This window comes from Aplidium turbinatum, chromosome 16 (genome assembly GCF_918807975.1).
Source record: "Aplidium turbinatum chromosome 16, kaAplTurb1.1, whole genome shotgun sequence".
NCBI lineage: Eukaryota > Metazoa > Chordata > Ascidiacea > Aplousobranchia > Polyclinidae > Aplidium > Aplidium turbinatum.
Window position 1 is genome coordinate 19,097,975 of NC_137487.1, and position 23,996 is coordinate 19,121,970.

At 38.8% G+C, this 23,996-nt stretch overlaps 3 protein-coding genes and 1 non-coding gene across 4 annotated transcripts; 1 reads left to right on the top strand and 3 right to left on the bottom strand.

The window, feature by feature from the left end:
• Positions 1–4: 4 nt before the first annotated feature.
• LOC145785978 (mitochondrial import inner membrane translocase subunit Tim23B-like) lies at positions 5–1,566 on the bottom strand. The gene has a single exon (XM_082597672.1). The coding sequence runs from the start codon at positions 1,500–1,502 to the stop codon at positions 852–854; it is 651 nt and encodes a 216-aa protein (XP_082453798.1). The 5' UTR covers positions 1,503–1,566; the 3' UTR covers positions 5–851.
• A 6,647-nt stretch (positions 1,567–8,213) lies between these two features.
• On the top strand, positions 8,214–14,156 carry LOC145785757 (uncharacterized). The gene is made up of 3 exons (XM_082597465.1): positions 8,214–8,280; positions 10,617–10,780; positions 12,451–14,156. Exons 1-3 carry the CDS (start codon positions 8,264–8,266, stop codon positions 12,564–12,566), a joined length of 297 nt encoding a protein of 98 aa, XP_082453591.1. The 5' UTR covers positions 8,214–8,263; the 3' UTR covers positions 12,567–14,156.
• Positions 14,157–14,536: 380 nt separating this feature from the next.
• LOC145785290 (protein unc-93 homolog A-like) lies at positions 14,537–20,352 on the bottom strand. The gene is made up of 4 exons (XM_082596961.1): positions 20,253–20,352; positions 19,328–19,492; positions 16,681–17,565; positions 14,537–16,030 (listed from the first exon to the last, which is right to left on the bottom strand). The coding sequence occupies exons 1-4, from the start codon at positions 20,350–20,352 to the stop codon at positions 15,576–15,578; spliced, it is 1,605 nt and encodes a 534-aa protein (XP_082453087.1). The 3' UTR covers positions 14,537–15,575.
• Positions 18,455–18,557, bottom strand: LOC145786044 (U6 spliceosomal RNA). Its single transcript, XR_014291264.1, has one exon. It is a non-coding gene; the product is annotated as a U6 spliceosomal RNA (small nuclear RNA).
• Positions 20,353–23,996: the final 3,644 nt, after the last annotated feature.

Below are 23,996 nucleotides of genomic sequence, written 5' to 3' on the forward strand. Positions count from 1 at the left end.
AATCTGAAAAATGCATCGAAATTGCAAACTGAAAAAAGTATTTTGAAAAATATGGAAATGTTAAGTTGAACATTTAAAAGCCTTTAAGCAATATGGTAAGTAGGATAGTTGCTGCTGTTTAATAATTTTTAAATATACCGTATTCAATATTCATAGTTCAATGAAAAGAAATGTTACGTTGAGTTAACAAAAGAAAATTTACAATGCAATTTTTTCGATGACAAAAATAACTGATTACATGCAGATATTTTTGAGTTGTAACTTGCAATAATGGGTATAATACAGCATATTATCTATGATACAATAACATTTTGCTGATCCACTAAACTTTACATCACTTCCATTTCAATAAAATCTCCAAAACCATTGCAAAGTCTTTCAGAAAATTATGATACATTTTGATTTTAAGTTGGTTCTTTGCCAAATACAGTACTCACAAAATGAAAAGTTTGCAATTTGCGTGGTTAATATTCTGAAGCTGAATCATTTGTAAATAAGTATTCTGATTCATTTGAATGTCAAATATTCATGGAAAACGTTTGGTGAAAAGTCTGACATGAAAAGCAGTAATTTCCATTAATATGATAAAACAGCAAAATGAAAAGAATGCTCCAAAACGAAGATCATAAGCACTAAACAGCAGTTGCAATTATTTGTCCATGATTAGTTGAAATACAATTTTAGTGGAGGTGTTATTTTGTTGAACCACAAGCATGTGAAACCAAAAACGAACATGGCGTCATGGCATTAAACAAACAAAGATCGCGCTACAAAAATGTTAATAAACATGCACGTTTTGATCCTTACAAACTTACACTTCAACGAAGAAAAAAAAAAACTGACAAGTAATTTTAATTTCTGCTTGTTATTTCACGAATATATTCAGAAGCTTGGTTCTTATATAAACAAAGCAGTCCACCTGCAGCTAAACCTACACCAGTGCTGAAGAAAAATCGTCCGACTGGTGGAAGGCGCATAATATTTTTTCTCAAAAGTCCCATTCTTTGGATTTCCTCAGCTTGAACGCCATGCTTTTTCACATTGAGCACTCCAGGCAAAGAATATAAAGCGCCCGCAGCAGCCCCGCCAACTACTGTGTTGATACCATCTTCTTCTCCTCGAGCTTTCTCACAAATTACAGAACATGCACAATACAGCACAGCAATTGATCCAAACTTAGATGCAGTTCTTGCCCCGTTCTTTAACACAGCACTGGTTGTTTGCATTCTTTCTGACTTTCCTTTAAGCAATTGCAATCCAGTGTATCTCATACTTTCAAGGCCACCAAGTGCAGCACCAAACACAGTAGCTGAACCGACCATAGAAAACATAACCTGGACCCTCGAACGTACAGGAGAGGCATCTTCAAGAAGAATGTAATCATCTGCACTACGCAAATAATTTGGATCTATGTTTAAGTAGGGAGTTTGCATCAGTGGGGAACTATTTGCAGTCTTGCCTTCTGTGTCAGAGTCATGGTTGGAGCTTCCAAACAGATTCATAATTTGTAGTTTCTATATTGACTCAAAGTGTTTATACTTTTTTATAAAAAATAGATACAACGTTAAAGCTACAAATCAGGAAAATTTTAATACAAAAATAATAAACCAACTCTCAGACAAAAATCAACAACAAAACCTAACTGTTTACTACGCCATTGGAAATAATGTACGGTACACTTTTTATTTTGTTTATAATATCAAGATCATTTCAAATCTCCTTTGAGGAATAAACAACAGTACGATTTAATTCGGCATAATTGGTTAAGCAGTGTCACTTCCAAACTCCATGTTTTATTCCTGCATCAAGCCTTTAAATACCAATTATTACTTGTTAGGCTTTGTCAATTTGTTCAGATTTTGTCAGGGATTATCAATGCTAGCACTACATTGCTGAGCATTATCAGGAGGACAACCAAACATTAACAAAGTTAGTATTTTAAGTGCACCAAAATGCTAAAGGGTCATTCCAGCTCAATTCACCCAGTGCTGTTAACACCACCATCACCGATTTACATCAAATTTGGTTTGTGGTTAGGTTTTGGGCAAAAACGTATAAATTTTAAATTTTATTAAAATCCGGCCAGTGGTTTTGGAGATATGGCCCTGTGAAATTTCGTATTTTGGGGGAAAATTGGGGTACCCGCCTACCCGGCTTATTTCAAAATGCCATTTCTCAGCAACCACTGGGTGTATTTTAATGAAATTGGTGTCATTTTGCAGGAAATTGGTCAAGGATTTCATTTCTGTGGTTAATTTTCAAAAATAAGCATGTTTAGGGGTAATGACCTTTTGACCTTTGCTTTGACCTTGATTTTGACCCTGTGGATCACGTGATACAAAAAACTTGTTCACATGAAAAATATTCCTTGATACCATCTCTATAACATATGAAAAAATGGGAGAGGTAATATTTTTAGTTTAGCCATAGTTTTCATTCAAAGAGGACGATATCTGTGAAATTTTTATAAAATCCGGTTAGCTTAAACCTTATATTGTAGAATAATTCTTGCTGCTCTTGCAACAACAGTGTACCAGCTTCATTTTTAATCTGAGAAATTGATTTCGCCATACTGTTATAGCATGGTCAGTCTGATAAGGTATATCGTTATCCATAGGCGCCGAGTTTTCAAAATAGCTGGGTGGGCGAACACATACTGTCACGTCATTAAGGTTATTTTGTGCGTTTTACAAAAGGGCGATTTTGCTAGGTTGTTGGGCTAGCCTAGTTTTACATTTAAGTCTATGTCTCCTCTAACACGATTTGGAAACAAGTAATAAATACAATTGATACGCAACACCGTCTGGTCCTGGTAATTCAGTTCCGCATATTTTTTGTGATTGGTATGTGCGGGTTGCGGGACGAAACTTGCGAGTTTAATATCAGTGACGTAACAAACGCAACTGTGATGATTGAGACGACAAATTTAGAGCATTTTGGCAGCAGAGTTAATTGATAACGTCGTTTGGGAGAAAATTACTCCTTTGAAGAACAATGCTACAGTTTTTACACCGATTTAACATCTGGCGATGTTAAAACGATGTAAAAGCAGTGGAAATTGCGGTCAGACTTTTGCCGCAAATGAAATTCCTCACAGGTTTGCGCAATTTACTTGATTTATAGCACTGGGCTACCAGTAGCAGAGTGGAGACAAACGGCGCGGCTGGACACTTTTGCTCCTTTAACGGCGAATCAACGTTGTTTGACGTTGCATGAATGTAACAATGGCAATAATTGACAAAAACTAATCGCTTAATTAGTAGGTCTAGTAGGGCCCAACATACAAGGAATTCAATTTTTCAATGTCAAGCCTGACTGGATTTTGAAGCTTGCAAAGAAAAATTAAAAAAAAGATTCTCGTTGGCAAAGACAATAAAAGGAACACTAAAATTCCATAGATTGGTTCCGAAACAAAGTTATTCGCGTACAAACTCAGTGCTCAAAAAAATCTGCCTGAAATAGTGTCAGTGAGATGAAGACCTTGCACTTGAAGCATTGAATGAACCTATCAACATCGCAAAACAGACATATGTGTGCTGACTGCTGTATATATGATTATGAACCGTGGATAGGTTTTGTGAAAGACATTTCTGATGAGTTTGGAGACTATCATGTAAACTTTATGCATCCTCATGGTCCAGCCAGAATCTTCTACTGGCCTTCCTCTGCTGATAAATGCTGGATCGATATTAATAACATTGTTTGTATCATTGAAACTCCTTCCATGATTGCATCTGGCAGATGTCGTTACACTATTTCCAAAAACGATACAATTAAACTTCACAGGTTGTGTAAAAACTGGTCAGCTCAGTGATTGCTGTCTATGGAAAAACTTTCAAAACCTAACATTTTGTCTGTTGTGTCTTGACTAAACTGTGTCATTTAACTCATTTTTATGCAGTATTAATTGGGAGCGTTTATGTATTACATCATCAGAATTTGAGATATTTTACCCCCTCTACCATTTGCCATCATTTCCCAATGTTATAAGCTTATTTTGCAAAAAAAACAAACACCCCTCATCATCATTTTGGACCCATTCTTTCTGATGATGCAATGTGCATATCGTTCCATTTGTACATACCATATTATATATACTATTTTTGAAGGTGATTTTAAGAAAATTTGTTGAAAAATCATGAGACATGCAAACTTTGAGTAAAAACTATGGCTAAAATAGAAATATTACCTCTCCCATTTTTTCATATGTTATAGAGATGGTGTTGCAAAGTTTCGGTCTTTTGGGAATCTCGTTTTCTGGTGTGGAGCTGCGATCAAGGTATGAAATCGATAATGTTCATTTTAATTTTAATACTAAGTTAGCCGAAGTAAAGTTGTATATGGTTTATACTTTATAGAATATAGACTACATGCAGTGAGCATTGCCTCATCACTCATCACCTATGTTGAGATGTCCAAAAAATAAGGTTTCATCGTATTGGTTAAAGTAAAACTGTTGACAAATGGTTAGCTAAGATATTTGTTGCGGATAAAAAAATTCTACACGATGGTTTTTGTTAAAAGAAGTCATTACAGGGCAATTTTGTGTGATTTTGAAGTTACAATATAGTTTGTCTTATTTCTTAACAGCTCAATTATTTCTAGCTGACGTCAACTTCTTCGGCGAATATCTTCGTGTGATGAAGCCTATCTGCCAGGCTTTAGACATTCTCCAGGGCGAGTCCAAGGTGTATTACAGAGTCTTGCTTCCAACCATTACAATTTGCGCAAAGAAGTTGACCGAGATCAGTGATCTTGTGAGCTGTGAGGAGTTGAGAGTAAAAGTCCTTGAAGGGGTGAAGAAACGATTCAACAAGTGCTTCAACGACTTGAAATGTGTTATGGCATCATGTCTTCATCCCTCCTTCAAGACGTTGTGGCCACAATTTCTGCACTACCGGTACGTTTTCACGAATGATGCTGACGCACTGTGAGAAAAAGTCAAGACAAATGTAATTCGACTGTTGAGGGAGATATCAAGCCAGGTTGATACTGAGAAGAGTGACACCAACACCAGTGACGACTTCGAGGATGAACTTCTTGGTGTGTTGGCGCCATACCGTGAAAGGTTGGTGCAGAAGGAAACAGCAGTTGTGGACACCTTTTTTTTCAGACAGGAGCAAGTCCTTGAGCTTGTCGAATATTGAGTTAAAACATCTGTTCATTAAATACAACACCCCCATTGCTTTTAGTGCTGCAGTTGAGAACCTTTTCTCTGTTGGAAAAGATGTGCTTAAGCCAAAGTGGGCAGGACTTATAGTGACTCTCATTTTGAAATGCTTGTGTTTTTGAAACATGCGTAACAATAAATTTCCCTTAGAAGGTGCTTTCTATGGGTGCCAGATGTTTCGTCCCGATGTTTCGGCCCTACAAGACATCGGCTACGTTGGTGGAAAGTGCGAGATTGAGAGTGGCAAAACTCCGCCGAAAGATCTCAGGGACGAAACACCTGGCAAGCGTGCGAGATTGAGCGTGGCAAAACACCGCAACCGAACAGAAGTTTTATCCGAAGTCGGCATATAGCTGCATTTTAGACTGTAGCTAACCTTAACCCGAGTGACCGCATGCACGCCGAAATCGCGTGACGGTTGCAGTGCCCTTGTCATGGAGGACAAGACGAATCACAGACCAGAAGGCTTACTCTCAAAAAATCGTAGTCGAAATACTGCTCTTTATAGCGATCACGACACCCCGGTCTTCAGCGGATGATTCGGCAGCGACTGACCCGAACAGCCTCTCTGCCGAGCGGTCGCCGAAAGAAAGACAACCGCCCCTCTTCGCCCACTCCGGACCTGGCGCGAACAAATCGTCGCTTGTCAGGAGGGATTCCGACTTAGAGGCGTTCAGTCGTAAGCCCGCGGACGATAGCTTCGTGCTGCTGGCCGATCAGCCAAGCGCACGTACCAAACGTCCGAATCTGCGGTTCCTCTCGTACTGAGCAGAGTTACTGATTGCGACGACCCTCGGTTGCGAGACGAGCTTCATCAGTATAGTAAAGTTAACCTGTCTCACGACGGTCTAAACCCAGCTCACGTTCCCTATTGGTGGGTGAACAATCCAACGCTTAAGATCCGAAACATCCGGACGAAAGATCTCAGGGACAAAACATCTGGCAAGCTAGGGCCGAAACGTCGGGACGAAAGATCTCAGGGACGAAGCATCTGGCAAGCGTTTTCTATAACGTTAAAATGACAACTGGTGTAAAGGAATAGCATTCGTTTTCAAGGTCATTTTTGCATCACTATAGGGACTTGAAGAGTGTTTCTTAACTTAGTGTCATTTTAGACAAAAGTAGCGAAAGAAGTAGCGGTAGCACGCGCTACTTTGGTCCGAGTAGCGGTAGCGGGTAGCGCGCTACTTTAAAAGTAGCGAGTGCCCACCTCTGTGTGTAATAACATACCGTACAACTCAATAATTTTAAATAGGTCTTTTGGGTAAGTTTTTATTAGTTACGGTATGGTACTGGTACCGCAGCCCATCTAAACTTAATACCCCAGCCAGCCCACATAAAAGCTAAGCAGTTAATTTCACGTAAGTGTGGTTTAATTTGCTAAGGTAGGTTATAGCTCAAGTTATCAAACCCACAATTTTCAACTGATACAGTTTGATTGCTTGCTTGAATCTTTATCCTCGGACTGGGAAAGCTTCTTGCAGAGCTCAATCCTGGCAGTTTCGCATACTTGTAGAGGCTTCGGATCACTGACGCAGGCCCGGTCACCGAGATTGACAGAGTGAAGTTTCCGATTGTTGAAGTCTTGTTGCCGGGGAACTATTCCATCCATTAGATGCCGCTGAATGGAGAGCAGTCCTTAACGTGCGTTGCTCAAGCGCACACCCCGAGAGTCGAACCAGCGTTGCTTGATCTTGAAGTTTCTTCGTTCCAGTAGTGACGCGCTAACCAATTGAGCTATCGGGGCGGACTCAATCTCAAGTAGTAGGCTACTCAATCTTTGTTCGACTTTATTCATTTTTCTCTTCCATTATATTGTTGTAATGCTCAACCCTGTGGTATTGTTGTGTCTTGCCTGTCTTTGGTACGTTTAACATGAACAACTACTCAGGCACGTATAAACTTTTCATGGTTTCGCCTCTTTTTTCGATTTACTGCCATGCTGGCATGCCGATTCCTCAATCTTGACTCCTTTTGAATGTTTATTCTTTATTTTTTTATCTACGCTTCATTTGGTTTGTCATTCTTATTTGAAGTTGCCAAATAAAAAATCAACTATTTATTTTTCAAAAGCGATTTTATGTTTGGGATCTATTTTTAAAACATGACTAAAATATCTTTGCATTTTGTAGCAATTAATATCGCTGAGGAGACAGTTCACTGAATATCATGATACGAAATAACGCCTTTTTAACTTTGAACTTGTCATTGATGGACTGTTGGTTTTAATTTATGTCTGTTTTGCTCACGAATGGTTTTGCATAGGCATTTGTTTATTTAAACAAGATCGGGTACCTACTCACAAATCCATCAGAAAAAGATGAAGTTTGTCCACATTTGTTGATTTTTGACCAAGCTTCTCACCCCCATTATTTAAACCTTGATTATTTTAAACCGCACTTTTTATATTGTCTGTCTCCCCTCTGAATTTTTATTTTTATCCCAACTGCCCTTTTCAAGCGTTTTAAAATATTTTTGTTTCGAACAGCCCTTGGCTACGTATAATATTGCGGCATAAATTAATGGTCAGAATTATGTAGATTAGACGAGAGTTGTAGTCCAGAAGACACATTTCGTTTGTTTGCAAAACCGATTCCGCTAGGTAACGATAAATCATCAACAGCTGATAAATCGAGCATAGGTTTCAAGACAGCACTTTTTCTTAAAGAGATTCCGATTGTAATTTCTTGCCTCAACCGATGACCTAGGGGCAGATCCAGCGAGTTAAGGAGGAAATTTCAACAAAACACAATCATGTGTCGGTCTACATTAATCCGACCTTGCAAATGCACCGTTAAAAGAATTGCTTTTCTGTGTTTTAAGAGATGCGATCGCCCTCCCCCTAGATCTGCCACTATTATGACTGCAATGCAATAGACTGTCCGGAGTTTATACTTCGTACGTTTTTATCAGCATGATAATACAATATGCATTATGCATGTCTGGTGTTCCTGTTGAAAGTTGCTTCCTGCCTGTGACGTCACACTTGGTCACGACTGGTGAATAGCGCTGTTGATCGAAGCATCTGTTAGCTCACAGTCGACAGGAATGCAACACGACTAAGCTGCTTAGTGTCTCTAAAAAACAAGAAATATGGAACCAGTAAGCTTGTAAGTAATGAATTGTTTTCTGGTCATTTTTGCTTTAGATTACCCATGACGATAAAAATTACTCAGAAACTTTTTGTATATAGCCTATTGTGGGTTTAAGATATTGTTCTTATTGGTTGTAGGCTATTTGTGATTAAATCAGAACAGCAAATAAAATACACACCCCAATTCCAGCCTATCACGCTCAGATAACTAATTTCTTAAAATAAACAAGGCAGATCAAATAGTAGCCTAGATAAGTTAATTTTATGTGAGACCGTAGCCTACAAAATAGGTAGATAAAATTGAGTTTGTGATTCGTACAGTGGCTCTATGCTATGTAGATAGGTGTGACCCACGGATACATTTACTAGCCTATGTCCGGTGTGATCAAACAACTGTAGCCTTAAAAACTGCATACAAGCCCACAGCAAAATATTCTTGAACTATTACGACAATTAAAAACTGTAGCCTACATTGATACAAACCGCACAGAATTGCCAAACTAATTCAATGGAGGATCCTGTTGTAATCTGCGGACAACACTAAGTACTTGTTGTAGAGGGATCAAGCTTTATATTATAAAATTGCATTCACATCCAGTTGAGTTCAGCTTGACGATTGAGAGATGACAAATTTACGCACGTAAGAAACAACAAATAAAACGTAGCATGAGTAACAAGCAAAATTGCCGAGAGCGTTAGACTTTTCAATTTAATTGTGATGTTGTAAGGATAAGTGTCCTTACTTCGTCTTAAATAACTTTTATTCTTAGCAGGCAAGACAACATTGCTTTTACGTTCGTTTATTGTTTTGCAATTCTATGCCCATCTGCTAAATATAGATCGGTTGATAGTAATTATTTGGTACTAACCGTTTGACGTGATACCTTATTTTAAGTACTGTAGCTTGTGTAGCCTATATCCAGGGCCTTTGAAAGGATAATTTGGGCCCGGTAACATGGATATCTTTGGCCCCAAATCAAGAAACCGTTAAGAAAAACACGTTACCGTATATTCAAAGAATACGAGGTGCTTTCTTTAAGTTCCCATGCCCTTGAAAAGGTTTCGGGCTTCAAAAATCATCTTATTCTTGGGCAGGGGACAAAAGTACCCCTTAAACTCCCCTGTCAAAGTTACTAGGTATAGGTGAGATTTATTGTCAACAAAGTGCATTGGCTGCAATTATCGAACATATACTGAGGTAAAATTGCTGTTAATTTGAAACCGGGGACTTATTTGAAACAAGGCATAAAATTGTGCATTCAGTTAAAACAGCAAGTCAAGATATTTTGCTTTGCACACGCGGACACTAAGCATCAACATCTACAGTATTCTACTGTAGGCTATAGCATGTATAATCTTCCAACATATAGGAATTCATATAAACATTTTTAACCGTATTAACCGTTCAGTAACCGTTCAGAAAAAGTGTGAATGACCAAAACTATAATTGCCGCAAGTAGCTGTAACTGAAAAGTTCTTTCTCAGTATGTCATGCCGAGAAAGAACTTTATATTAATGGTCTTCTTTCGTGTGAGACAGGATTGTTCAGATTTCAGGACAGATGATGCGAAGCCAGGTTAGTGTAGCTATAGTTGGGATGAAACAACTTCATTGATGTTCGTTTTTACGGTAGAATACTCAGCTAATCTCCAACACATAAATACCAAGTCTTCCGTTCTCTGTGGTTGAATGAATAGCAGGCTACTATGTAATTGGAGCAGCTAAAAATGCTACATAGCTCAGGCTGAACAATGAAGCATTTATCTGGTTGACATAATATTCACATCCATACATTCAGATTACATTCATGTTGTCTTGCTGAAAGCAAAACTATGACACTGATGACTTCCAAGACTGCAAAATTTGTCATTTTTACATTGATTTAACGTATTTTGCATACATCGGTGCAGTTATTCCGTCAACTGTCTGAGTGCCTGGCTGCCTGCCACCACTTATGTGCTGCGCAATGATAAGCCAGACATGTCTGTTGATAATAATTCACTATGTAAACCCGTAAACTGAAATATTATTGTATTTGATTATGTTATAATTCTATTCAATGAAAACCATTAGAAGGAAAAATGAACGGAAAACAGAGCAGGGGCAAACCACCAAGCATCTGAACTAATGATATTAAAGACTGGTCAGGACTTAATTACAAATTGCAATAGAAAAATCTCACAACAGACTACAGAGAAGCCTGGCGCTTCATTGCCTCCAACCTTCGACGAGAGGAAGGAACTTAATGATAATGATGATATTTCTAGGAATTATTATCTTACAAGACAGGTTTTATATTTATTTATTTTAGTTCAACATATTCCAAAGATTGAAACGTGTTTTCTTTGACAGAATCGGTCGGTTCCGCAGCACCTTGAATGAATACTTGATTGTCGTAACTGGGAGAAGTTTGGACGACCTTGCCAACAAAAACTACTTTGACAACAAGTTCAGCATCAGCATGTTCGTCATACTGATGATCTTTATCGCTTCAACAATTTTCCTTTGTTGCGTGGGTATGTCTGGATATGTTATAATCGTTTTACTTGTAGTGTACTGTACAGACAACCAGTCAATCTGATGCAGATCATCTTCGGATCGGGAGAGCTCCATGTCCAACTTTCCAGAAAGCAAAACAACCGTTTTTTACATTGATTCAACGTCTGCAAACTTTGAATCAATCTAAAAACGGTGGTTTTGCTTTCTGGCTTGGTACCAGTTACTGTTTGGATACCTTTGCAATTTAAGATTGAAGAGGTTTTGCCCTTTCAATTCCCATACACCAGAAAAGAAAAAAGTTATAGTGACATAGTTTAAGCTAACTCCCTAAGCAGGGTCAAATCTAACCTTTAACGTTGTGGGAGGGAAGAATTTTAGTAATAATTGCAATTGTTTTTTTACAAAACATTAAACTAAATTGCACTAAAACGGCGTCTCTCTTGCAAGAGAGATAAAGCGTTCATTGGGTCATGCTGTGATGAAACAATGGACGACATAATGTGATGAATCATTTAGAAAGACTGGTGAAAATGCGACACCTTGCAAAGACATAATAACAATGTGTGTTTTCATAGTAGGGAAAAGTGGGGTTAGTTGGAAGGCGGGTTAGTTGAAAAATTATCATTTTTTTAAATCTCGATAACTTTTTTAAATATTTACTGCCACCATGTGATGTAGTTTATAAAAACACATAATCCATGTTAGTTTCGATTTGTTGAGTCAAGTTATGCCTGTTTGGCTGACAATTTTGTATTTTCTTTTTCGAAGTAAAATTTTTGGCGTTTTAAGAAACATCTTTTGCGTCGATGTCGTTAAAGATAGGCAGAAGTATTTTGGTGTGTGTCAGCTGTAGGTGTTCTACAACACCAAGAAATAAACAAATTTTAGTCAAATGCACCATGCTTGAATATTTTAGGAAACTAGTTTGTCATATGCTAATGGGGCTAGTTGGAAAATTGTGGGTGGGGTTAGTTGGAAAATGTTTTGATACCAGTATGACGATGTAATATGATGCGAGTATATCGTCGTGGTATGATAGTACGTAGTATAAGCTCCAATGTAGGCTACTTGTTTTAAGCAGATATACTGGTAAAATTTTAATTTGAATAGCTTGGAAAGTGCAATATATACTGTATCACAAGTTTTAAGAATGGGTTTATTAAAAAACGTTTTTACGTTGATTAGGTGTAGAATATATTGCATTTTGATTTCAAAGCAAGTAAACATATTTGCTTACAACCCCATGTAAATGTTTGTTGGTTGAAAAAAGAGTATCCAGTTAATTAGCGTGCAGTGAACTGACGTTTTCCAACTAACCCCAGGCATGGGGTTAGTTGGAAAATCAATTTTATGTTTTGTTTATTTTAAATTTGCATTAAAAGCTAAATTGACTGAATACTTATTTTTAGTTATATGATAGGGGACAAACATAGGCTATAATTTAAGCCGCTTTAAGTTGTCAGGTTATGCACCAAATGCTTTAAATTCCACTTTAAAAAAAAAACTTTCCAACTAACCCCAGTCTCCCCTATAGCGTTGTATCCATCGAATATATGTGTTGCTTCTCAGCGCTTTACAAAGCAGAAAAGTTTTTTATACTTAATCTTAGGTGGAGTGATTGCCCCTCTTTCCCTGGGTATCAGCCACTAAAAGATGACTAGTGTTTAATCCTTATAATTATTTTCAGGGTCTACATACGAATGTTGCTTTTCCACATACGACAAGAAACGAAAACGCAAAACTACCAGTGTGTCGCCGTCAGGACATGATGGACCTGGATTGGCAGAAACAAGAGAGTTATAAATTACTTGTACAAGTTCCCAAAATTTTCAAAAACTTTTCTTATTGTACTTTGTTCTAGCTCTTTCAACCACTCAATTGCAACCAGTCAAAGAGACCAAATAGTTTCAAGCTGGTTCCATAGCCTTTCATGATATCATGAATTCGCTCCTCATAACTCGCAATCCGAAAACAATCTGCTAAAGGCACCGAAGATGAAAACAGTTCAGTTTTCAAAACCTTTGCTGAACATGAGTCTGGTGTCTATATTTTGTGCTCTTTATTTTTTGACGATATTAACCACGGGCCGCAGTCGGTTGTGGATTAATCTGGTTTTCTCTCACTACAGGTTCACTTGTCTTTGATAAATTTAAACCCCAGTTTGAAAGCCCCTTCATTATACTGCCCCAAGCTACAAATAGTACAAGTCCTGTCACAGTACAAAATCGTGTTAGTTGGTTTTGAATCTTCATCCTCGGACTGACAAAGCCTTGATAGATTATTCCTTGTAGAGATTTTTGACGCAGGGCCAGTCACCGAGATTGACAGAGTGAAGTTTCCGATTGTTAAAGTCTTGTTGCTGGGGAATTATTTTATTCATTAGGTGCCTCTGAGTGGAGAGGTCGTGAAATGCGTTGCTCAAGCGCACACCCCGAGAGTCGAACCAGCGCCGCGTGATTTTGAGCTGAGGGTGTAACCGCTAACCTAGAGGGGCGGACCTACGTATCAATGAAAAAACGTCGTATTTTTTATCTTATCCGAATAATACTCCGTTGTTAAAGATTTAGATTAAGTGGAGGAGAAGGCAAAGTAAGTCAACGTTTGTGTCTATCTTCAAATCAAGTCTCACTTTTGTCATAAAGTGGCTGCAAAGCGTTGCAGCGAGAATGTTTTCTGATGAAATGTTGAGAACCCGAATTGTTTTTGGGCATGAATCTATTTCTTTCGCTTCAGCGTGATTATTCTTTTGTGCTTTCTGCTTAATGTTATTTCTGCTTCACACTTTCACATTAAATATATTTTTATTACTGTGAAAGTGTGATTGAATTGATTAAAAATTGATGATTTAGTTATTTTCCCGACGAGGGCAGAAAGTTTGCCGAAAACGTTTGAATTTATGCAGTTATCTTCTATTTTATGTATTGTTTTTGAATTATGCAATTCATTCCCATCAAATTGCTATCAATTATCTGTCTATAATATATTTTTGTTTTGTAATTAAAAACTATAATGAAATTATTATTATTGCCAAAATGACGTCCATCAAATGGACCAAAAGGCCTATGTGTCTCAGAAAATGGTTACACTCCACTTGCTTATCGATATGTTTCATGAAAGTACCGCCAACATGGAGTGGTGAAAGGGTAATCGAGTTACAAATTCATACGATCACGGTTACTAGTTTTGAATTTATTATCCTCGGACTGACAAAGCCTTGATAAGTTATTCCTGGCAGTTTCGCATACTTGTAGAGGCTTTTGACGCAGGGCCGTTTACCGAGATTAACAGAGTGAAGTTTTCCGGTTGTTGAAGTGTTGTTGCCGGAGAATTATTCCGTTCATTAGATGCCGCTGAATGGAGAGCAGTCTTGAATTGCATTGCTCAAGCGCACACCCCGAGAGTCGAACTTACGTCGCGTGATCTTGAGTCGGGCGCGTAACCGCTGAGCTAACGGGGCGGTCATTACAATGACTTTCTCTTTTTTAATCCATAAACCTGCATGACAGATTCACCAAGTCAAATGACGCTTAATGCATCGGTACAAATCATCTCTGGTGCAAATATTATGGCATAGGCCTATAGTGTTTGTTGTCTAAAATTTAAATATCAACGAGAGCACTCGTTTTTTGGCAGCCGATTGTAAGAAGAATTAATAGCGGTAGACTCCTGTTTCGCTATCAACAAAATTAACATTTGGGCTTAACTGGTTGGTTGCCCTTTATGCAAAACTCATTCATAAGAGTTTATTGTGCACAATGAACATGATGAAAAAATAAACAAGTTAAAACGACAACAAAATAATACAAAGGAACAAGACTGCATTAAATGTTGAAGACAGTAACGAGCACTGAAGACAGTAACGAGACTTTCCAAAGAGGCAAGGTCTAAATTCTTGGTTGAATCTGCAGACACTTTATCATAATCAGGGAAAATAGTTTGAGCTCGGTACCAATAATATCTTCGGGCCCCAAATAAAAATACATTAAAAAAACACAGTATATCCAAAGAATACGAGGTGGCTTTGTCAAGTTCCCGGACCTTTCGGAAAGGTTAAGGGCCCCTGAAATCACCCCAGGCCCGGGTTCAAAGTACCACTGTCAACGTGACTGATTATAAGTAGCCTACTTATGTGTATGCGCCAGTAGCATTGGCGGTAGGGACTAGGGAATATATTTAGAACGGGGCCAGGATGATTTTAGCAGTTGCCAGGAAACTAAAAAACACCAAAACAAAGGGTATTCTTTGGCATTTAGTTGGGACATAATAGTTTGCACCCTTTCAGGATTCTTTTTTTTTTTTTTGGAAGGAAGATCTTTTTTCTTGGTGGAAACTATTTCATTTACAAGCTCACTAGAAATATTTTTTTTGAGGTGATGTATGCAGTATTTTTGGAAGGGTTTAAGATAGGAGCCTGAGTCTCTGATTGGTACCGGTCCCAAATTATCCTCTCAACGGCAGCGGTTGCCAGATACAATGTGATATTTACAATAAAATGTGTGTAGCCTACACGCAAAGATAGAGTTAAAAGGGAATTAATTGCTTGGTTCCAATTACGTTACTTGCAACAACGCCGCAGAAACCTATAAAGTATAGGTGATCCCATTCTCAGCTACGAAGCTTGGGAAACGAGAAGACAAGGTTTTCATCACACTAAACGACCGACACTAACGAGATTAGGGTTGTCAGTCACTTTCCTGTAGCAAGTATACGCCCACTCAATTTATTACACCCTGGGTAGAAGTAAGCGGTGTTTATCAGTAACCATTAAAACGGGTGTCGCATGAACCTGTGCAATTGTGCATTCGTACAAATTCACTTCTTATGCCAAGAGTCTCTCAAGTGGAAAGCAATGGCAAATGTTGTGAACCCGGTCAAAGTTGTTGCCATTAGTGTTACTACCGACACTATTGGCAGAGCAAACACGCTGACAACATACAAAATTGCTGTTCCTCCATTTAACGCCACGGTGTTGAGAGTAACAGCCGCACTTTTTTGAGATGGAAACACTGCATTATACACATTTGGCAATTGGCCGTTGAACATTCCATTAGCCAACGCTATAAAGGTCGCGAAAACAAAATACGTCACAGAGAGATCGTGCTCAGTTCTCAAGAACAGAAGGGAAGTTAGGAAACTGACGGAAAAGAGAAGTGCAATGGCAAAGAGTGGAATGTAACTCATCAGTTGAAGCAGGTAACCGGAGCACACACTCCCAACACTGATGAAAACTCCAACGCAAAGCATGACGTAAACTGTGTAATCGATACCTGCAAGATAACAAAAATTAAAGGGATGTAAGGATTCGTTAAGTCATTATTGGCCCAGATCGAATAAAAATGGAAGACGCCATACCCGAGTTTCACCCTTGTTTGGGATCATTAGTGGTGCGTATTCATGTGTCTTGAGCAACAATCGAACTTCCAACTCAAGTTAACGACGTCCAAATTCCCACCAAGTTAGGAGTTCGATTCCCGCTCAAGACACATGGATATGCATTACTGATGATCCCGTACAAGGGTGGAACTCGAGTATGGCGACATCCATTTTCGTTCGATTGGAACCTGAAGGACAACAAAAGTAATCAGCAAAGTGGGTAAGTAGGCTACAGCTTTAGGAAAGAAGTAATTTTGCAATACCACAGGCAGACAATTGGCAACAAATTTATGCGATTGAATGACATTATTTAAACATTAGGTTACTATAACGTACACAATGAATTCATTTCTCACTGATGACCGAAGTTTGTTTTCAATGCCTGGCACCCAGCAAATTATAACCGCAAACATAAAAGTTTTTACTTCTCGAAGACACAAAAACAAAACCAATAAATTACAAATTAGATGTTTTGGCCCCAAACCCTTAGGGCACATTTGATACTGCGGTTACTAATTTAATGACTTATCTCAAAATCACATACCGTCTGTACAGTTGACCCATGCTGATAGGAAGATTCCTCTGATCAAAGCTTGCGTCATTCCAACAGCAATAGACATTGTAGCAAGCATGATACCACTCCTGTTCTTTATCAGCAAATAAGTTACAGCCCGAATAGTTTTGAGACTACTTTGAGTGTTTAAGGGGGCGGGTATTGTTTGGCTGCTTCTACTGTGAGTTATTTCGTCTTGGTCCAACTTCTCTTTGACGATCAAATCGATATTCTCAACGTGAATCGGCTTCTCGCTTGGAAAACGGTCTTTATTAGTTTCATTGTCTTCCTCTCCTGATGATGTTGAAATAGAGTCCGAAGATACATTTTGCATACGCGTTTTCGTCTCGATGTTTGACCACTCATCTTCCACGTCATCAAGAAAGAAATACATAATACTTGTTACAATGTTGAGTAGAAGAAACACTGTGTACATCGTGTACAACACAACATCACTTAAAGTTGCATTGGAATTCCTTGGCTTATCATCTATGTCATGGTATAATCCACAAGACGATAGGTTTGATAGGCTGCTGTCAACTGCAGTGTTATGGTTACTAACTGTTGTCCCAATAAATGAATCTTCAACGCTGGAGTTGAAGTCTTCTCGGGCCGCGTTGTCAGTAGTGCCATCTTTCAAAGTGTTGAATAAAATTGCAAGAAAGACCATTCCAAATATCCCTGATATGCTTCCAACGCCCCAAAAGATTCCAAAATATTTCCCGGTTATTGTAAGTGCTTTCTTCTTGATCAGTGATGCGTGAATAGTTGAAAGGTCAATAATGTACACTGATGCGGATGACCACATGGCACTGGTGCCTATGCCAAGCACAAAGCTTGCTGGCAACAACGTATAAAGGGTTGGATAGAAATTTGCTGTAAAAACACGGTAAATTTACTTCACAAGTCTACATAGAAACGACCTGTTTTAGCTTGATGCTGCGGGTTCGCTGTGGTACGGTAGTAGCTTACATCGCTATAGACCTACTAACACAGCGAACCGGTAGCTGCTAAATGCTGCAATGATCATGCAGCTAAAAGCGAAACTCAGTCTATTGCACAGTAGAGTTAATGTTTTCACACAATTATTTTTTTAATAAAATGCAAAAAAAAATCCACTTTAATCGACGTCTTTCCGGCCTCCATTTGGAACAGATACAGACAATATAAAATCTCGTAATCTGCATGATTTTACCAACCAATCGTTTAAATCAGGGGTCACCAAATGGCGGCCCGCGGGCCGCATGCGGCCCGCCACGCTGTATCGCTGCGGCCCGCGGAAGGTATCAGCGTACAAGTATAACCAAAAATACTTTTCTTGAGGAGTTAAAGAGCACGAAGGCAAAAAATACATTCCGGGAAGCATATTTTCGCTTTGCATACGATTCCACCGACCGACCAAGCAGATTATAGTTCTAGGTGGGGGTTGCTTAAAGCTATTCCAATGCGATGTCCAGCCACACTGTCCCAGTGGTTGATTAAAACGTCTGTTCTCGAATTTCGAAAATGTCGAGCATAGGGTTGCTTATTTTAAGTTTGCAAATGTCATGTAAACACTAGTGTGCGCTTCACCGTTATTGTGTTTCACGACCAGTGTTTTCTTTATGCAAGTTTTTGTTGGCAAAATAGGTCGGTGTGCCAACTCAATTTATAATAAATTGGCAAAATATTATATATAAATTTAAAGACTTTTTCTGATTGTAGCCTATTATGAAAATATTTAACTTAGTACTGCAAATTGTTTTTTTTTTCTTCTTTTTTCTAAAGAAATATAGAACGCTTCATGATTTCGCGTGTTATCCTTGCGCAGGGGCCATGCTAATCTTCTCTGTATCGTTCCAATTTTAGTATATCTACTGCCGAAGCAAGTTCTGCAAAATGTTCAACAAATTCTTGCCACGCTGATAAGCATCGCAAGTGACAGTTGTCTATAACAAAAGAAAGACGGTTTTATAGACTCTCACAAAAAAGATGAAAAACCAACTCATTGCTTTTTTAAAGGGAAGACCGTTCATGAACTAGCCTACGATAGAATTACGATTTTTGGGTGATTTCTACAAGCATTTGTTTCATGGTGCCTGGTTTCTTTTTCCCTGTTATTGGAGCCTATTTTTCGCTGATATGTTTGTAGGTCACTATTGTTGCCTGTATTGCAATGTGTCAAAACATTTCCTTGTTTACTAAAATTGTTAATTGCAAGATATCTTTTGTGAAGCAAAGTGACAACACCACTCTTGCTTGGCGATGAATAATCTGATGAAACCGCTCGCCTCGCTATAAGTGCGCAAAACAAGTGGCCTCGTTTATTAGGCATTGTTAAAAAAAGTCAGAAGTGTTGTAAAAGGAGCTTGGCCTGGCAGTAGCGTTGTTCGATTAATTTTGTTGCTGCGGTATTCTAACATAAATATGAACAACATGTAACGCTGGATACTGGGTACGAAATACGTTCTTTTTTAGCATAAGAGTCAACCTACCTAACATTTTATTAGTGCGGCCCGCCACAGCTCTCCTTAGTGCCAAAGTGGCCCGCATGCAAAAAAGGTTGGTGACCCCTGGTTTAAATTAAGCTTTTAAACAAATTAACATTATACTGTGTCTTTGTTGTCTTGATTGCGTTTCAAATGAAATTTAACATTACCTGCTGTGTATAGCATGTAAGCCATGGGAGTGAGATACAAGCATCTTCTGCATTTCAACTTCATAATGAGGTAAGGAGGGAGAAGCATTCCTGATATCAATGACGTCCCGTACACCACAGCCAGTGAACTTACCCCCACGCCTTTGTTCAAGCTGCTCTGCAAAGCTGTAAACGTGTTAAAATTTAATGGCCTACTAACCAACGTGGCCTATAGGCTAAAATCAGGGCTACTCAACTGGCGGACCGCGGTCCGAATCCGGACCTTCTGGGTGTAGATTGTGGACCTTGAGCTTTTGGAAAAATAACCTCATTGCCACGTTTCAGGGCTTCTATAAATAGATTTATACTGGGAGAAAGCAATTTTTACTGTGATTATCCGAGTTGCTGGGGCGGCTTCGACTCCCAGATTCCCCAACATTTTCTCAGAAATCCAATTCAAATTACATTTTTCCTAAAAAAGTGGTTTGGTACAGATAATTTAACTTTCGTGGTTGCGTGGAAAATAACTTATTTAGGCTACTGGACCGCTAAAAATATTCAACTTGTCAAACTGGACCTTTGTTAATATTAGTTGAGTAACCCTGGGCTAGATATTCAGTTCAGTTAAGCTTGTTTTTATTTCTGACCATCACAACAACAAAAACAATATATGCCGAACATAGCAGAGGTAAAGAAAAAGGTAGAAGCGACAAAACGCGGACGTTATAACGTGCATGATACCAAAAAAGGACAATATCAGTTTGACATATGGTTGCCTAGGGCCGCAAAACCTTATATTGAAAAGGTTGCACTACAGTTCCAATTGAGAATGGCAGATTCCAAAATCTACTCACGGGCCTAACTCTTCTAATAATGCGCAATTCTCCATCGATTACTAAAGTTATATTTTCGCAATCACTGGAATATTCTAAAGCTTTCCACTCACCCTCCAAGCTCCTGTAAGACGACATGTTGAATAGCATTCCCACAGAGAGAATGGCAAGGTTTCTATGGCAACGGGAGACTGACCATGCTTTTGGTTCCATGATTATGATTAAACAGAGAACAACAAGCAATTCTGTTATATAGTCTTCTGATGGATAATTTAGCAAAGCTTTTTTAAACTAATAAAGAGCAATTCATTTTCTAAAAGAAGAAAAATTCAACAATTCAAAATGCAACATCAATCCTTCCACATATAAACAAAAGAACACAAAGTCCACGGACCATAGTCCATTGGTCTACATCGCGATTTGCATCGAAAAACTAATGGTCTCGGGTGAACCTCACTATTGAACGAGTTACCCACTTGCTGAAATTTCTCATGCTTGCACACAGGCCGTGTAAGCACCATCTCTTTCCCCCTCCCGAAATCCACTAGTGAGCCCTTATGTCTAGTGATGGCGCTTAAAAATAAGACAAAAAAGCATTTAGGGCCGCAAACTCTTTCAATGTGGGAAAAAATTTACATTCATCATTTTAGCAAAGAGTACACAACTCTTAAGATTTTCTAAAATAAAAATAGTGACTAAGCTATGATGCCGACAATAGCGGATGATGCCGACAATGCTGTAACGGATGTAGACAACAGTGGCGTAGCCAGGAAAAAAATTTGGGGGGGGGGCCAAATATTTGATGAATTGAAGAGAACGACAAAGTGTTTAATTTAAGACATCTGCAGTGGCGTTTCCTGGTGGGTTAAGAAAGAGAAGCAATAAAGCTGATGGGGGGTTAGAGCGTGCCGAAGGCACGCGCATACTAGGGGGGTCCGGAGGCATGCTCCCCCGAAAATTTTTTGCAAAATTACACTCAAATAATGGATTATAGCGCTTTCTGGAAACACTTTCAGGGAATATTTGTATGAAATTTATAGACAGATAAACAGCTATTAACTTATTAAAGGTAGCTGTTACACACAAACGGGACAAAATTGCGGCTAAAATTAGAGAACACAAAAAAACTTAGCTACACAAAAACTACAAAAAAACCCAACGGAGTAAGCGATCCTGAAGTTGCTTCCACAGATTAGTTAAAAGAAGCGTAAATCGAGTAAACTTTGCGCGATTTACGATTTGCAAAACTCATTGGTGTCTTTCTGTGTGTCTAAAACAAGTCCTGGAGGGTGTTAATAGCCAGATGTCTTGAAAAACAATATAAATTTATACAAATTATATTATATTTTCAACAAAGGGTTCAACTTCGGAATCCAAACTTTGAAAATTTGGGGGGGGGGCTATGGCCCCTTTCGCCCCCCCCTGGCTACGCCTATGGTAGACAAGTGTCGGGGAAGTTCCAAAAAATTAAAGGGGATGTGGGGGGCATCCCCCCAGAAAATTTTGACAAATATGGTCTTGTTATGTTCAATTTTTACACCTTTTTAAAAACACTAATGTTTTTTTTATCAAGACGCTCCCTTGGTATGCAACCAAATTTATTAAATAAAAACTTGGATTGGGGTAGATCGGATTGGTAAATGTTTTACTCCCTTAATCCACTGTTGAAACTATGCATGATTAATTTTGCTGGCGAGATGAAGAACATGTGGTTGAACGAGCGAAGCGAGCGAGAAATTAATGTTTCAAAAATTAAATGTTACCGGTAGGCTATAGCATAGCCTATGTAAAATTACAACCCAAAAAACGCTGCAGGAACTAAATATGAGAGAGCCCCTAGACCAGTGGTTCTCAACTGGGGGTCCGCAGACCCCTTGGGGTCCGCGAAGCGATTTCAGGGGGTCCGTGAAAGCTTGCGAGTTTGCAGCATGATTGATCAATTACGAAATGTAAAAATTGGTTGGTTGTGCTTTATTTGTGTATTAGGCTACCGTGATTTTCAAACTGTACTTCCCAACGAACCGGTGCGATGTCCTTTGAAAGTTCAAAGGTTTGGTTTCTAACTAAAAAAATATCATATAAATGAATTAATTTTTTAATAAGGCTATGTTCAACTTAATTTTTTTGAGACAGTAGTCTATTGGTCAATGCTTAACTTAAAAATACAAACGTTGGTCAGCAGTCTATCACCACTCACAGTTTTGCGATGACAAGATTATAACGAATTAATATTGATTAGAAACGAAAAAAGGAAGAAATTGTTTGTAACGGTCGCAAAATTCTATTGGTTTTTGATAAAATTTATAGAAAAACATCAAATCAACATAATTATATATTATATAGCCTACTGATTTTTGATGTGCCAACATAAAGCTCATAACATAATTTCTCCAATGTCATCAATCGTCATAAGTGTGTCGCGAGTTCACCAAATTCTTTTAAGTCGTTTCGAAACTCATAAAACATTTGATTCCATTATAATTATAGGAAAAGCGATATACCAAAATTTCAGATAAAATTTTTTTGGGGGTCCGCGACCGCTTCGAAGGCACCAAAAGGGGTCCGCCAAAACAAAAAGGTTGAGAACCACTGCCCTAGACAGACGTAGGCCCCTACCAGCACCCGTGGCTCAGTGGTTATCGCCTTCGGCTCTGGTGCTGGTAGCCCTGAGTTCGATTCCAGGTTGGGTCATACCAAAGACTTTGAAAAGGGTACCGATTGTGTTTTTTCTTGCATAACGCAGTGAGGATAAATCGGGTAATAATCTGGTGACATATCACCATCTTTCAATCTGCCTTGAGCCAGCATGGAAGCAGTACGGCTCATAACATCACATGGAGCCCTGTCAAGTAACCCATGTTGATGCGCAATCTGCTGCAAGCGGAGATGCAAATGATTATATTAAATACTTATTGCGTTCATTAAACTATTGAGTATTGAATATCTAGCTTTTGTAGCAGCTTTTCTATTTTTTAAACAGTCAAAAAACATTAAACAACCTAAAATGAGTGGGCCCCTAATCAACCGTGAGCCCCATCGGCCTGGTGGTACGGGGGCAGTTAAAACAGCTCTGCTTTCAGAGGCTTTGAACCACTGACGCAAGCCCGATCACCGTGTTTAACAGAGTAAAGTTTACCCTTGTTGTTGAAGTGTTGCTGTCCGTGAATTATTTGGTGTAGTATATGCCGCTAAATACAGGGCTGTCCAAATGCGTTGCTCAAGCACATGCTCAAAAAGTTGCACCAGTGTCAAATGATCTTGGCGTCACCTTGTTTATGAAGCCGAGCTCTTGTTAACGGAGTCACAGTGGTGGGACACAAAAACGGATACAGTAACTCAGTAAGTGGCCTTGGTGAGAGGGTTATTTCAAAAAAACACAATAATGTGTAGGCCTACATTAATCCGACCTTCTAAATACACCGTTAATAAAGCTACTTTTCAGTGTTTTAGGGGTGCAATCACCATAATCGCCTCCGTTGCATTCCTTTACTCTGCTTGTTTGCTCATATATGACGCTATTGAAACAAATTAAATTGACTTGACTTGACCTTCCATTCCCTTCCCACAGGCATGTGCATTGTGCATCTGTCAGACTGCTGTCGTTACGCTTGGCTAGCTCGTTTACTGATCACCGTGAAAGCAACCAAACCAATGAAAACAATTTTCGTTTTGCAGTTCACTTTTTTCTCACACATTTCGTGCGCCATGCTCGCTCGTGCTCTAGCTCGCTCTAGCGAAGCCAAGTACGAGAAGGCAAGAAGATCCATCATCCAATAGCTGAGCCTCTCACATCACCCAGTGTCATGCCCACAATGAGGTCATTATGATCATGCATGAAACGCCATTATTAGACAACA